The following is a 17,683-nucleotide window of genomic DNA, read 5'->3' as shown; positions in this document are numbered from 1 at the left end:
GTAAGTTTATACTGATACATATAAAAGTTCTTATCTATCCAGAAAACACACACACAAAACCAGCACAAAATGGAAGTCACAATAAAAACAATCTGTACGTTAAATGTGATACTACAATTTAATTATTAAAGACATTTCGATAATGACGCACACTGATTATAGACAAAAGCAAATGATTAATAAAGACAATAACACAAAGATGCACATTGACGTTGATCAATAAGAGCAATAATAAATGATGTTCATTAGCAAAGAAAAATGTACACGCTGATTTATAATGGCAATGGTGGTGCAAGTTGATTATTATAAAGACAATAGTGCAAGCATATCAATAAATAAATGTGATGCATGCTAAATAATAAAGAAAATAGTTTATTATATACTTATGAATGAAATATTGAGATATGCTGATGCAATAAATTGCATATCTTTATTTTCTGTATTTTCACTGTAAAAATTTATTTTTCACTGCAGTGAAACATATCTTCCGTATTTCCAATGGTATCTTGCCGGACTACATTCTTCGAAATTGAGCCAATACTAAAAAAATAAATGGGAATCTTTCTTATTCACCAGGTTAAAAATAAATGGGAAAAGGTACATAATTAACAGAAAATTCAAGTTTTGTTCTATTAAGAAAATTATAATATTTCACTCGTGGCTACTGCCACTCGAGACATATTTATTTTCATAACACTCGGTGAAAATAAATTCTGTATTTATAGAAAAAACTTGAATATCCTCTATATACGCTGATTTATAAAAAACAATAATGAAAGTGGTGCACGATGGTTAAAGCCACAATGGTATACGCTGATTAATTAAGATAATAAAGACTATAGTGTACACTGATTAATAACCAAAGTGGTGTACGCAGGTTACAAAAGGAAAATGGTATATGCTGATTGATAAAGACAATAACGAATGTAATGCACGCTGATTAATAAATAAAATGGTATACGCTGATTAATTAAGACAATAAAGGCTCTGGTACACAATAATTAATACAGTTCTTTGATAAATATGTATTGTCTTATATCTTTATTTTGGATGCAATTCTTCATAGTAATGGATATATTTATGCAAATTTAATTGATGCAATATGGGTTTTTGTTATAAATGCATCTTTACAAACTGTATTGTAAATGTCAAAAGGTTTGCAATCTGCTAAAACAAACTTATAAGTGGTCAATCAAAGCCGTAGACATTGCCATAGACATGTTATGCTATATATTATCATTAAATTTACTTTAATCATTAAAAATGTGAATTAATCAACTGTTAAGTGTTCACTAGACATTATTTTAACAATTTATACGATGTATAACACGTTTCAAACTTTCAATAACCTTAAAATTGCCACATAAAATATTGTTTGGATATTACTGATTAAACGGTGCACACCAACTTGCACCAGCACGTTTCTTCTCGGTTTCAATTGAGACTAATAAATCCTTCAGTTGTTGGTAATTCTCTATATAAAACAAATGTTCATTTATTGGTGGTGACACATACTGTGTAAGTTCATTCATCCCAGACGACGAGTAGCTGCCTATCATAAGACCGTATATGTCCGCCACAGGTTTAAGTCTTTCAACCGCAGCCAGAGTTTCTGCTTGACTGGTAGACCTTCCGTCAGTCAGAATAAGTACCTCGCGTTTAGCCCTTGTTGCATCTCTAACACCTGAAAAATGTGATGTTTGAAATTAAACAAGCATCCTTGTTAAGTACATACTCATTGCAGGAAAGTAGATTAGAACTGAACCTTATCTTACTATAAAGAAAGAGACACTGAATGGACAGGCACTTGATTTCACGTTTTGGACCTTGTTTAATCGTTTCAGAACATATAACAACATAATAAAAATGCTAAAAATACTGTTATTTCTTATTTTGTTTTATCAGCATTATCAAATGACGTCATGAATGACATAAATAAACCGAAATGCTTAACATCGTTTATTTCTTTAAAACCCTCATTTTTTCAATTTTATTCATACACTTCAATCATTTAGAAATATACGAAATAATGCTCGATGATAAAACGTAAATATTTTTACATTACCTTTGCTCGGCTGAAATAGACTCCTTGCTTGATCAAACGCTTTATGGGTATTTGTAATATCATCTACATACACGGCACGCATAATTGCATGCTGAATACCGACTGTGGTACTGTATGTATTGAAATCAAAGTTTGTGACTACATCAGATGAATACGTCACCATGGCGGCTTGGTCATAAGGAGACCCGGCAATCTTATCAAATGGGGAGTTTGGACACAGCAGACCAATAAGCTTGCTTGTTTGCTCCTTTCCAACTTGAAATTCAGCTTTACCAATACTACCAGAACTGTCCATGATGATCACTAAATCCCTTGGCAAATCTGGAGTCTGCGATATAGGTGGGCCTGGTTTGGAAGCTGGCCCATTTGGCCGAGCGAAGAAGTCTTGAACATTCTTTGCACTTACATTAACGCTCGGAATATTACCTGAAGAAAAACAAATATTCAGCCAATTTGACATTTATGTTTTGATTTAAAATTGTGAAATGTTAGCTTTACTTTAAATGATTTTATATACATGAAATTGAAAGGAATATTTGGGCTTCTAAATATTTATAGTTGCTATATTTAAAGTTTTAGTTGGTTGTATGATAATTCAGTTGATTAGTAAAATGTTTAGTAGTGTTCATCCAAACATGTCACGTTTGATTCATGTATCAGCTCTTCAGTTCGAATGGTATGCAGAAGAATTAAAATAGTGAAAAAAGGAGGCTGGACTGATCCATTTTCCATTTTTATTTTCAGACTATCCATTGCTGATGAAGCAAGAAAAACTGCAGCATGAGATTTTTGACAAAGTAGGGAAAATTCACCATTGTCATTTGTTTGCGTAACAAAACGATAAAGATGGGCTATCTATTGGAAACTAGAAGTTGGATTTCTATTACTGAATCTTTTGCTAACAAATGACTATATTCAATATGAAAAAAAATTATGTCAAGCGTGTACTTATAAATTAGGCCTATATATTAGACTAACCGGTGTATCGGATTTCCTCAAGGATTGGGCATTGTTTTCCTGATCCAATTGGTTGTGTTACAACGGTCCTTACTCGCGATTGTTGTCCAAACCCAAAGTTTGCGCTCCATGTCGACCAAGCTGTTACTTTACAATCCGCTGAATTTTAATTCGAGAATACTTTTATCAGTTATTGGTATTCGCACTGTATGAAAACGATTTTGCAAAATTGAACAAAAAAAAAAAAAAAAAAAAAAAATAGTAAAGATTTTGACAATTATTTTTATGTCATTAATGGGTATATAAACAAATTGACACCGGACATTATTTCTTTTCGGAAAAATCTTCTGCTTGCAAATCACTATTATGCTTGTATTCATTTATTAATTATCATTTATTTTTATTGCAAAGTTGATGTCTCAATATGACATAGCTGTTTTTCAGGAGTCATAAAACATGAAACTGATTATTCTGAAAAAATGTCGTTTCAAGATAATGTCATATGTGATTTTGATACTTAATGGTTAAGATAAAGATTATAATTATACCATTAAAATATTCGCAAAAAAAAAACAAACAACAACAACTTAAAATCCAACAACTTATTATTATGCATTTTTGACTTGTTAAAAAATTTGGCACATGCAAATGACTATGACTAACAATGACTATCAAAATATCACAGTGTAATTGCATACAGGTGTCGGTTAGTCGATTCTGGAGCCCTTTCTTGGGGAATGCATATGTATTTGGGCTAACAAAACAAATCCAACTGCGACAAGATATGAAGAAAATTGTAGATAAATCATTTAGTTTTTCTAAAGTAGCCTAACTATGATAAGTTCTGTTCTTGAGTACTTCGAGGGGTTAGTTTAAAGTTCCAAAAATTCTTTGCAGGTATTGGTAAACTTTTAAAAGGGTACACGATTATAGCAACAGTAAAAAAGGGAAAAAATGAGTGAGTACAGTAATTATTTGTCTTTTCAGTTAACAACATACGTCTATTTGCTTTCACAACATGCATATTTATTATCTTTAAGACGTTTTTTTGTGAGAGAAAATAATAATAATAATAATAATAATAATAATAATAATAATAATAATGATAATAATAATAATAATAACACTACTACTGCTACTACTACTAATGATGAATATTATCATTATTTTATATCAATACAGCTTAAATGTTACCATGCATATGTGATAATGATCTTCTATTTTTCAGACATAGACATACATGTATTTAATATCAGATGTAATGCTACTGACGCCTTCTAACAACAAAATGACATTTAAGACATGTTATAAAAGAAATTAACGAAAATATAATACCAAATTTATGAAATACTAAATTATCTTTTTTAGTTTTATGAAAATTTTATAAAGAGTTGTGTTTTGTGTCTTATTTTTCAACACGACCACCGGCTACTCTACTTCTATGCTACAACCTATACGGCAAAAAGAGAAAAAAAAACATTATACGATGGAGTCTTCTTCATTAATTTCTTTTCGTTCCGACAAAATTATTAAAATTTCAAGGGGATATCATTATCTATTTTCTATCAGTTGCATACTTATTATACTATCAGGGGGCGTCCGTGGCCGAGTGGTTAAGGTCGTTGACTTCAAACCACTTGCCCCTCACCTCTTTGGGTTCGAATCCCGACAGGGACTTTGGATTCTTTCATGTGAGGAAGCTATCCAGCTAGCTTACGGAACGTCGGTGGTTCTACTCAGGTACCCGTTCGTGCCTGAAATAATGCACGGAAGGGCACCTGAGGTCTTCCTCCACCAGTAAAGCTGGAACGTCGCGATATGACCTATACTGTGTCGATGTGACGTAAAACCCAAAAACAAACAAACAAAATTATACTATCAGTATATACGATTTTCTGTAGTATTCGTAAGATAGACCAACATTTCAGCAGTTGAATGTGCTTATATTTAAAGTGTTTCATATAAAAGTTAACTTTCTTTGACAATGTAATTTTTTTAATGGACGTAAATTACCTTTATCATTTCCAAGTACATGTATACCTTTTTAAACATAGATTTTCGTGAAGTAAGCCAAACAGTGAAGCAGCCGGTACATATTTTGTATTGTCTTGTTTTTTTTACTGTTCCGGCTAGTCAGAATCCGCTTCCGACTGGTAAAGGTGTGTCTGTCGGAAATTCTATGGTATTTTTCCGTCGTTAAGCCGAAAATCGAACACTAAATGGTCATTTTAACTCATATCTCGCCATTTCCGGCTGACCACTGTGAGCGCAAAGCTCAATTCCACAGAACCCTGTTTGGTGGGATGGTTAGTTGCCGCTGGTATAGGTGTGTCTGTCAAGGATACTTGTTCAGTCGGAAATCAAACTGTAAATGATAAATTTGCTCGCCCTTTCTAGGGTAAATATTGGCAAATATAAAATTTTATGATTATGGTGATAAAAATGGGGTTACATTTGGATTTTTAACAATGTGGCCATACAAGAAAAATATGGAAGAATGGTAATTTTAAAAACACAACAACAAGCTTTACAAAGTGTATATGTATTCTGCTTATATCAGAGTTTGCGGGCGTGGACCTTAGTGTAAATAGCTTTCATTTAACACAGGGGCCGTTTAGAACAGGCTCAACCAATTAAATACTGAGCAGGCACAATTTTTCAAATTTTACTTGTTTAACAAATTTTAAGTTTTAAGTACATTTTTTAAGTACATAATTTAAGCTATTAACTATCAACAAAGAATAATTCAAAACGTTAACAAAGTTCATTATGACCTTGGCCTTTGAATGTTTGACCTAACGTTAACATATTACAGTTACCAGTGTGCATCTGCATACAAAATATGATTTTTTTGGTCAATGTACTTTGCTTTAATAGACAGTTTAATGTTTTGGTCTATAAATGCGTGTAACATGTAGAACTCATCCACGGACAAATATCGAAGATCCTACACAGGTAAATATGCACCACATGTTAAACGTATGTGACACATATGTTTTACATATATGGTAGAAACATATGGTTTCTCCAAGAAAAGTACCCCATATGTTTTACATATGGTGCAGAACATTTGTTAAATTCTTATGAATTATCATGTTCAGGCAAATCAATTTCTGAACACAATTAGCCATTTGTAATGAAAAACATATACTTTCTATACCATAAATGTAACATACAGTGTCCTTTTCTTGGAGAAACACTGTTTCCTACCATATGAAAAACATATGTTATTCATGTGTATCCATATGAAAAACATATGAAAAAGATGTGTCTGCACCATATGTAAAACATATGGGGTACTTTTTTTTTGAGAAACCATATGTTTCTACCATATGTAAAACATGTGTGTCACATACGTTTAACATGTGGTGCATATTTACCTGTGTTAATGACGAAACAAAAACTTAACAAAAAGGTAAACTAATTTGGTGCCGGCGCCGAATGGATTATTTTTTTCTCGGAAAGTGATACTGAAATACACAGTCCATAAGAACCTTCTTCTACTTACAAATAAAGGGAAGAAACAATAAAACAACAATTTGATAATTTAATTTGATTAATAAAGATTTTGAAAATCATTTAACAAGCTGAAAAATGCATGATAATCGCCGATTAATAAAGACATTAAAGACATTAAAGCAATGGTTAACGCTGATTTGAGGAGACATTCAAGACAAGAAATGGTTTCAATTTCAAGTTTTATTGAATATATATCCCAGTTTGCATATTTACAATGATATATTATACTGATAAACAAATGGTTAACATTGATATAAGTAAAAACAATGGCACAAATGAAGCCAATTATACACGCTTTTTAATAAAGACATCTAAAACAATAGTAAACGCTTAGAAGAGAATGGTCGACGCTGATTAACATTAAAAATTATTTAACATGAATTGTACAATACGTGGATTTACTCGTATTTGGACAAGTGCATAACTGGAGAAAAAATATATTTGGCAAGACGTTAGGCGCGTCTTATATAATTTCTCAGGCTATGTATTAGTACAGATATATTTGGTATTGTATATAAATGATCAGGATCCATGCTGTTCGCTTACCAACTCTATTACAAGTGGAGAAACTGGCAGCGAACAGCAAAGATCCTGATCAGACTGCGCAGATGCGCAGGCTGGTCTGGATCCATGCTGGTCGCAAACGCACTATGTTGGTTTTGTCGTGATGCGGCTCATTTAATCAAATATCTAAGATATTGATTCAGTGCGATGACGGATCATTATACCAGTACCAGTTTTAGTTTTGATTCCTGTAATATTCTTTGGTTTCCTTTTAAAAGCTTTAAACGAATAACGACAAAAAAGGCCTCGAGAAAAAACAACAATAAAACAAAATCAACAAGAAAAAAAAAACACACACACACGCACACGCACACACACGCCAACGCACGCACGCACGCACACATGCACGCACGCACACACACGCATACGCACACACATACGCACACACAGGACCCAAAATCCCAGCAAAAACACCCACACAAAGCAACAACAACATCAAATAAAATATGTCGAAACCTTTACATTTTATATGCACGATATTAATTACTTTAACTCTTTTAAATCGTGATCTCTTCCCATTACAATCAGAGAATATACTATTTCTGCTAATATCACACATTTTAAGAGATGTATTTTAAGCGGTGTGCAAATACCCCACCATACGTAATATTACTTAATATGTTCATTTGACAAATATATTTACTAGTTATATTCTAACACTCCACGTGATTTTGCACTATAGACTATATACCCTTTTAAAGCAATAATAAAAAAGCATTTTTATTTATAGTTGTTTCATTCTTATAATGTTTTCTATTCATACAATACCAAATTAATATCTCATTTACACTAACGCCACATATTTGATCCATATCAGTTAATAAATATTTTGACAAAACGGCGCCAATCCGTAAGCAGCGTTATGACGTCATTCTAAGTGAACAAGTCATTCATAAACGCAGACGTCAGTTCAAACAATGGGGCACTGATGTTAACACAATACAATCCATTGAAGGACGTAAGTTTTATCCGTTTTTATATTTTGACGTGACGTCAAATACAAATTATATATTTAACTCGTGCAATAAATTCAGTGAAAGAAATAACATTAGTGATCTTCCTTATTTTATCTTGTTAGAATCGAAATAACATCGGTCTTAGTGGTGTTTATCGGCTATATAACACCGGTTTTGTCGTTTTGATGTGAACAAACTAACCACTTAGGCCTACGGCTTTCATGGTCAATTCTTTCGCATCAAAACTCCAAACCGGTGATAAATAGCCGATAAACACCGCTAAGACCGATGATATTTCCTAATTGAAAACATTCTGTAAATTTCACAAAAATTAGTATGGAGTAATGCTGCTTAAAAATGCCATAAGGGTACTACGGATTAAAAGGTGCACACCGATTTGCACCAAACTGCAGCTTCGCGTTTGTAATATATGATACTAAATCTTTTAGTATTTGTAAATTTTGGGCATAAAACAAATGTTCATTTATCGGTGAAGACACATATTGTGTAAGCTCATCCATCCCATCCGATGAGATGCTGCCTATCATAAGACCGTATATGTCCGCCACAGGTTTAAGTCTTTCAACCGCAGCCAGAGTTTTCGTTCGATTGTGAGACAATCCGTCAGTCAGAATAAGTACCTCGCGTTTTGCACGTGTTCCATCTCTTACACCTGAAAACATTTCCTTTTAATATTGAAGATATTAACATTGTATAATATGCCTTGTGAAGTATTCTATTAGTAAAGAAAAGAAGATTATAACCTTATCTGTAATCTAACTGATCAACGAAGAGTGCAGCGAAATCAGTATGAGGTAATGCAGTGACAGACAAGTACCTGTTTAAACAGTCTGTAAATTTTGAAGACATATGTCGACCTATTTCATTATTTCTTTTACGTGTTCTGTTTCTCATGAACTTCTTGTTACTTTGAACTTTTAGTTGAAAACTCTGAAGTCCGTAATTTGACAAATGTTATTTTGACATTGTTAATACTATTTCAGAATTAAAAGAAATGGATTCGTTTTGATATACAATATTTGCAATGTAAAACAATTATCGACATCAGATTTTTTTATGCTTTAATGTTTACACAGGACCATGCATAATGAGTCCCGTACAACTTTTTACGTATTTTTCTCACGCTTTCAATAATTGTATATTTTACTGATACATATCATTCAGCACCAAGATATAGAAACAATTGATAAAGTAACGTAGAATAACAGTACCTTTGCTCGGTTGAAAAAGACCCACTGCTTGATCGAACGCTTTGTTGGTATATGTACTTCCTCCGACATATTTGGCCCTTTTTAACGCACTCTGAATACTCACTGTGGTACTGTAGGTACTAAAATCAAAGTTTTCAGCCACATTCGTTGAGAATGTCAACATGGCGGCTTGGTTATATTGATAGGGGGACCCGGCAATCTTATCAAACGGTGAATTAGGACATAATAATCCAATTAGTTTGCTGGTTTGATCTTTTGCAACTTGGAAGTCAACATTGCCAATACTACCAGAACTGTCCATAATGATCACTAAATCTCTAGGCAAATCTTGACTTGGGTTTTTTTTTAAAAGCTTTCCCATTTGGCCGAGCAAAGAAGTCTTGAATATTCTTTGCCGTAACATTTACGCTTGGAACTGTACCTGAAAAATATGTTTGTATGTCATTGTTATGTATTTGGAATTTGTTTAGTGTTACTACAGCGCCGTTTAAAAGCAGTGTTATATTCTGTTGATTAATTTCCCGATTTCGACCATTACCATTTAATACCAGTAGTTAGTAAGGTCAATCTATGGTTTGGCCAGTCGCCTCTTTAAGTTTTCTGTATCATTTTAGATTTTGTTTTAATTCAAGTTTATCTACTTAGTAGGTGACAGCGTCAAGTTCAATTTATTCAGCGGAAAACAGTCATAATGCAGCCATTAAAGATTGCATGTTTGTGTAAATCAGAAAAGCTACTTTTTTTATTCTACCGAAAATTCTAGTTTTTGTCTTATTTTACATGTGTTTAACACACACTAATTTTTTAAAAATAAAGGAAATATTTAATAAAATGTAATCGCGATAACCGTTGCGTTTATATAATCAATATACACGGCTGCTGAGAACTTATAATTCGACAAAATAGAAAGGTAGAGAAGCGAGACAAAATTATGCATGCACGAATTACCTTTAATGTGTCACTAAATTACATCTTAAAAAGTTGTTCTTGCATACATTATCTTGGCCATGGTGCTCTGATGCCGGAGTTTACTATAAACACGAAATATTCACATTTTTATGAGGTTGAAAGGCCCAGTTTATAGCAAATTCGGAATGAAATACTACACTCTGGAGCGGGGTTCTCTATGCAAATACTTGAAAAAAATGCCGGGATCTCAAAGAATATCAATGACTTACCAGTGTATCTGATTTCCTCAAGAACTGGGCACTGTTTTCCGGTTCCAGTAGGTTGAGTTATAACAGTTCTGACACGTGATTGTTGTCCAAACCCAAAGTTTGCACTCCATGTCGACCAAGGTGAAACTGTACAATCCGAATTTGGATCTAAATGCGAGAACATTTTCATGAGCTTTAAACATCTTTACTTGATTTGAAGACAAATTTTGCAAAACGTATATCCATTTATACAGAAATTGTTCGACAACCACAAAACCCCCCAAAATTGTTATTTGAATAAACCAATACCTTTTTGTTTCGACAATAGTTAGGTAAATTGCATTTGTATTAGGCAAAGTACAACAAATCAAAAGGTGTTTAATTCAAACAAAATTGTACATTAAGAACTTATATATATGCTTTAGCATGTCAGAGCAGAGATAAAAACCTTGTAACAATAATAAATACATAAATGTTTAAAAAGGAAAGGAAACAAATACAACTTTTCATATCTGATAAAATCATGAATTTTAAAAATATTGAATGATAATCGACATCTAAGTTGTGTCTTAGAAATTAATAAATAAATAAATAAATAAATAAATAAATAAATAAATAAATAAATAAATAAATAAATACAAACAAACAAACAAATAAACAATGACATGCAAAATATTTACATAAATTAATATGTGTGACAAAAAAAAAGGAAACAAAAGTACCCCTTGTCTCTGAAAGGTGTGGACATGGCTGGCCGCCATTTTGAGGATAACGCATAATCCGTCTAATTCTAGTCTGCTGTCCCGCACTGGTCGGTGAACTCCAAGACGACCATTGACTTACACTACAATCTACCTTTCTATTCCAAAATAGGAAAGCATCACTGACCATAAGACATAAGAAAAGCAAAAATACTATCGAACAATATGAAACCATATTTGTTTGATTTTCAGGAAGAGTCTCAATCTAACTGATTGGCTTTTGGATAACCCTTTATATAGCCACACTCAACCTAATATAAACCTTGATCAGTTACCATGAAGTGAATCTAGGAAGAACTTTAATATTTCATAATCGGTATGTAATTTCATTACTAAAAAAAACAAAAAAAACAAAAACAACAACATCAAACAAACAAACAGAAAAAATCGATTCAATAATAACGATCAGAAAAAAATATTCAATTGCAAACACAAGTGCAGCCTAATTTTTGAAGGTTTAAGCAATTCAACAAGTCGGAAAATCCGCATTTCTATAAGGTTCTATAGGAATGTTATATGTTAATACAATTGGGGTATTTAAGTCTTATGATGATTTGGTTTTTTTTATTTGGTGTTGGTCCGGATGCGAAAAAAAATGCACTATAGATTTCTGATGAATAACTGTTTGAACAGATCATGAAACATATAAATTATTGAAATACAACATGAATAAAAAAAAAGATTTAAGAAGGGACCAGTGTTTAAGAAATCAGCCTCCACACTACAAAGTCAAAACCTTGATCCCTAAAGTACATATGGACACCGCATAGTAACGGACAATAAGTTACTGAATACAAAGGCAGATACGGGTGTAGGGATCAAAGCAGGATTGAAATAGGGAAGGACAAGGGACATAAAGAGGAAACGTTACAGGCAAAACAGGCATGAACATAAGAAGAAAGCAAGACAAATAAGCTAACAAATTTGTAAACATAATCACACCGTTAATACGATATTTATTGTCGCTGTGTAGTTGGAAACGACAAGATGTATATGACTATGAATACAAAAGCAGTTGGGCATCATCGAGAAATGGAGATAAGGAAGCTTGGCGCAATGTTAGCAAACAAACGAACACCCCATCACCCCTAAAAAAATAAACAAAGCAACAACTTATTGCAAATCGCAGTACAAGTTAGGACACTACAATGACGCAACCTAAGAGTGAAAAGGACATAAACTGTAACGAAAAGTAATGTGTTACTTTCTGAATGTACATCACACCATGTACAACGGCAAGAGAATCAAACATATATTTCGTAACACAGATACATTCTAACATGCCTATATATAGTGAGGTAGCTAGGGAACTGAGTTGAAATGACCGCTAAAGACAGGTGATCACTATATCAATGATGAGATGGATATCGAAATATGTTATGCTAAAACCGTTGTTCATGATAAAACAGTTTTACGGAAGCAGACAGATGAAATGCAGGATTTATTTCCTTTTATTATGTGATCTACAGGTAATAAATAAAGACAACAACAACAACAACAACAACAACAACAACAACAACAACAACAACAACAACAACAACAACAACAACAACAACAACAGCGAAAAATACAACAAAATTCAGATAGTGGCCACATAAATTTATTGTACGACATCTCTGTGCTACCCGTATATATTGCAAATAAACAAATTACATTTTTTTATGGAGGCAAGACATACAAAAAGGTGGAGAGTTACCTCGTGACGTGTAGTATATGCCCCGATCTGAAGAAAAGGAGATTCAATTATGAGAAAATGAGTGATGGCGTCTTTAAAATCAGATTAAATGTGCATTAAAGAATCTCATGAAAGAAAAACCAATTGATGAAGTTTCGTGATAAGATTTTCTATATGATAATTTTATTTCATACTTTTGGTGATCTATACAACGCAGGTACAGAATTAGATTATATATTTGTAATTAAAACAGTAAAAAGAAGGATTTCTGCTTGGCAAGGTCAAAGTTGATATGTATCTTTTCAGCTCATTACTTTCTAAAATCATAGATGAAAGGGGATGAATGAAGAACAGTCTAAAAGTAATTTCCGGCGAGATTATTTATTTTGGGACACAACAGTCGCAAACGTGGCATGATTTGGCGTTCCATCTATGTATCTGCAATAGTCATCTTGTAGTCATCTTATTACTTTTCAACAACATAACATCACCTTTGATTGGATACTGAAAGGACCAATCGTATAATTATGACACCTCTTCCCCTTCTCAATAACAACTTCAGGGTGTTATACTTTTGCAAAAATTGTAAAAAAATTGCAATATCAAACACTTGTAATTTCACCATATAATAAAATTAACATAAGTTACAAGATAGTTTATAAATGTTTTTTTTATTTATTTAATTCAACATTTATAAACATTTTCTGAGCCAAATATGACACTATAAACAAGATTGTGTCATCATTTATATTTTCATATCCACGTACAAAGGAAGTAAAAATAAGATGTTTTCTTTTTTGAAAAATGAAAAATCTATCTAAATTGCAAAATATCAGTACGTACACGTATGCGGTTAGACACTGCAGATACATGTTGTTTTTTCTTTATAAAATGCTGTCAGTTTGAATTATAGTCAGTTAAAATAAATACTGTCAAGCTATAAAGCAATCATTTCATTTGAAAATACATATTGGGGACACTCCTAGAAGATTATATAGTTGAATGCATTGTAAATAATAATGTCGATACAGTGAATAATATAAAAACAAGAATCTCTAAACACGCATAAAACGGCAGAATTGAAAACGTTTTGACTGACTGATCAAGTTTATGGACGGTGCTTGAAAGTTTAAACTACCGTCAACTCCCAAGCAACGGCTCATATAGAAATCATTTCATTTTTGAATTCGGAAACATCCGCAAATATGTTGATATGGCGATTATCACGAGACTTACAATGTGACACGTAAGTACCAACTCGTGAAAAGCAGCGTATGGAACAAAATGCGTGTGCCATTAACGAGATGCGTAATAATGAGCGAGACGAAACCTGCATATCGCAAACGACAAGCATTAAAAAGGATGCACATAGTCTAAGGTTGATTATACAATATTCAGGTAGGACTAGAAAAAAGTCAAATAGATGGAACAAAAAAAATAATACAACGCAACAATTATATGGCAATCTATGAAAACTATAAAGCCAAATAGAAGAAACTTAAAGATCCAGAAAGAAGTAAATGCAAGTTACCGTTTACTCCCTCTCCCCCCATGCACCGATTTCAGTTGAACACTGAAAAGGAGTCTAGCAGAGTATTTGAAAAAGGGATTTATACAAGCTTTAATCTTTTCCACAATAGTAAAAAATACATTAAAATATATTTTGCCTTTGTTGGCCTTAGCGCGAACTATTCAATGTATTAAAGTTATTTATCTTCAGGTAAACTGTTCAGGGACAGATACAAAATAGGGTTGTATGGGGGTGGGTGTGGGTGGCTCACATTTTGGTGGTAGATTCGACAAAAAGGAGAGAAAATAACATGATAGACGAAAAGCGTATTTTTAAGCTCTTTACGTTTCATTATAATAATTATTTATTATTCAATAAGGAATTTTTCCATCTATGAATCCATTATAGTTTTAGATATAAAGAGAACATTACAATTTAAGAATATTCAAGACATATATAAATGCAACACCCTGAAGAAAAGATCATTAAAACATGTGACAAATCATTTCAGCTTACAATCTAGCTATACAGTTTTTTTTATAAATCTTAATAAAACTTGACACCTTTTTAATTCCTTTTCAATTAATTTTAATAAGTGCTTTGGCAAAGAAAACAGAAAAACAAAGACAGTAAATCATATTGTACTGCGTAAAGCACCTATTTGCTACTACATGTAGTTGTGACTGTTATTTTATAAATAAATCAAGCTATGTAGGAGCACATTTGTCTCGGAACACATTTGTCTCACGATGTGTGACCGATGTGCTCGTAAACATTTATGTTTACGACAAATTGGAAATGAGACAGATGTGTTCGACCAGCAATAGAAAGGACACTCAAAGCAGATTTGTCTCACAGTCTTTCAGAAAATTCTAAAAAGGTAATAATTATGCTCGTCCATATCCGGCTATCAACAATTGTCCTGTGTTTTTCTGTATTTATAATACCGTTTTTAGGTCACTTCCGGTCAATCAAACACTTCCTGCCTCTGCATAGGAGTCACATATTAACTTAAAGAATATCCTGTTCTGTAATGTCACAATGAAAATTTCTTCCAGTACAGTATCCAGAGCCCAAACACATATACAGAGTGTCCTTTCTTATCGTTATTGATTGTGGATGCTTTAAGCTTTATAAATGATTTTAAAAAATAGTCTAAGCAATCAATAGCGGTTTGCATAAACGGGACATAAGTATTTTCTTATTCATTACGTGCGCAAGCGATTAGCTTTTTTACGTGGCCATCCGATACTAATACTATTACGTGCGCAGCGATAGCTATTACTTTCTAAAGGGATAGTTATTGCGTGTGCACGAGGATAAGTACATATTCCGCATTTGGGGCTTCATCGCATGAATAGTTAGACGCCCCAAAGGAGTGTCGAACCTATAGAGGTTAGGGGGAAGTGGTTTTTTTCGGAAATCACTCGGACACGGAGGCCACTTCAATGATCTCAGGAAGAAAATGAGAAAATCATCCCATACATATTTTGTTTTCCGGTCAGATAAAATATCGCCATTTTCCGACAGATCCGCCATTTGAAAAAAGCTCTTACAACGTGTATGAGTCCCTAAAATAATCCGGGAATGGCAATAATTATGGAATATCGGCCTCGCATAATCGGGGCGAGACGGGAAATTCCGACGAGATACGAATCGATGCACGAGGTATTTAACACGAGAGTCTCGCAAGTCGAAGTATCCCCGTTCGTACCACGAGATGTACAAAGTAGAGATATCGTTGCCTCACGTCATGTTTTGTCGAACTTTCGCTCTTCATGTCGTGTCTCTCGGTAAAATATCGCGCATCGCTTCGTGTCTGTGCTTTCAAAGGTTTGACTATGGTAAAGGAACCCAGCGCGGAGGCCCCATCTGGCCTTGTCGTAAATGGACACCATTTTCTTCTCTTAGCATGGCCACAGACGTCTAAATTTAAGCTATTTTCTGTTTAAATTTCATCCATTGATATCTTTTTGACATTTTGGTAAAATTGTACTTTGATAAAGTGAATTCAAATTTTTTAATATTGGAGGTTTCTTCCACGTCATAGCAGATTATTGTAAGTGATTTTATGTTAACAATGTGACGCTAGACATTTTTCTTAGAGATGCATGACTCCTACTTTTATCAGTTTTATTATACCTCATGATTTGTTCTCTAAAATGAGTCTAGCTTTGTTTTGTAGATCTTCGAAAAACGTCCGTTTTATATAGATTATTAAAGAGGAATACTATTTTTAGCGGTATTTGGCCTCGAAGGATTTTCTTGTCTCACGTCGAAGTACGAGATGCAAAGCGAGGCGCGAGATTCCAGCGAGATGCGAAACGAGTTCCCACGATATTGTATCGTTTAAACATCGCCTGATTACGTTGTTTCGTTTTTGGACATAAGCAACAACTTTTGTTTCTCTGATCCACTATGCACGAGGGTACAATTTGAAAACGCGATGGTGCGATGATGAAAACACCACGGTACTAATAATTGAAAAACGATGGCAGGATGGTGAAAATACGATATTCGTTGACTTGATGGTGAAAATAATATCGCGTTTTCATCATAATGTCATTGCAGTTTCATCATCTTACTAACGTATTTTCAACATCGTAGCATCGTGTTTACACCATCGTACCATCACGTTTTTACCATCGTACCATTTGTTTGTTTCACCATCATACAATCGTTGTTTTCACGTTCGTATCATCGTGTTTTCTCCATCGTACCATCGCGTTTTCATCACTCGTACCATCGTGCCATCGCACTTTAACCCATTGTACCAAGGAATGTCGTGCTTCAGGTTTAGCCAATCAAATTTTCTTGAATTAGAGGTATTAAAATACATTGTATTATATTGTTCAATGTAGGTTTTTTGTTTTAAGATTTTATATTAAACATTTGCAAACCTATTTATGAAATGAAGTAAAACGGCGAACCTCGATTCTAAAAAAAATTTACCGTGGGAAAAATATGTGACAATAATCATAACAAATGACATGAGACAAAATGTGCTTTCTGTCCCTTAAAAAACATGAGACAAAATGTGCTTTTTGTTCCCTTTAAAAAACTTGATTGGAGCACATTTGTCACACAAATGAGTGTTTTGGGGTAGACATTTGAGGTCCCATTTGTCTCACGTGGGACAAATGCGAACGCATCGGTCTTACGTAAGACAAATGTGTTCCGAGACAAATGTGCTCCTACAAAGCTATTCAAGTATGGCACTTTAACCTTCCAGTCATCTAAGCATATTAACTGATAAAGATCTCTATAAAGCCCCCAGTCAGGAGATT

The 17,683-nt window shown here is 33.4% G+C and overlaps 1 protein-coding gene across 2 annotated transcripts in view; it reads right to left on the bottom strand.

Annotated features, from left to right (window-relative positions):
- Window positions 1–11,429, bottom strand: part of LOC132719964 (thrombospondin type-1 domain-containing protein 7A-like) — a 45,089-nt gene extending 33,660 nt beyond the window's left edge. The window contains exons 1-4 of one of the 2 annotated variants that reach the window (XR_009624292.1): window positions 11,173–11,428; window positions 10,472–10,618; window positions 9,294–9,714; window positions 8,114–8,734 (exon numbers count right to left, since the gene is read on the bottom strand). Coding sequence is in view for 1 of the 2 variants with exons in the window: in XM_060703931.1 (XP_060559914.1) it covers window positions 9,653–9,714; window positions 10,472–10,618; window positions 11,173–11,386 (423 nt within the window). In the remaining variant the exon portion in view is untranslated. Of the gene's footprint in view, window positions 1–8,113; window positions 8,735–9,293; window positions 9,715–10,471; window positions 10,619–11,172 lie in introns of those variants that run through there. The other variant, XM_060703931.1, reaches the window with a different exon arrangement.
- Between the last annotated feature and the right edge of the window lie 6,254 nt (window positions 11,430–17,683).

This window comes from Ruditapes philippinarum, unplaced genomic scaffold, assembly GCF_026571515.1.
Source record: "Ruditapes philippinarum isolate M1 unplaced genomic scaffold, ASM2657151v2 ctg962_1_1_1_1, whole genome shotgun sequence".
Taxonomy (NCBI): Eukaryota; Metazoa; Mollusca; class Bivalvia; order Venerida; family Veneridae; genus Ruditapes; species Ruditapes philippinarum.
The sequence above is the reverse complement of the archived record's forward strand: the minus strand, read 5'-3'. Positions and strand labels throughout refer to the sequence as shown.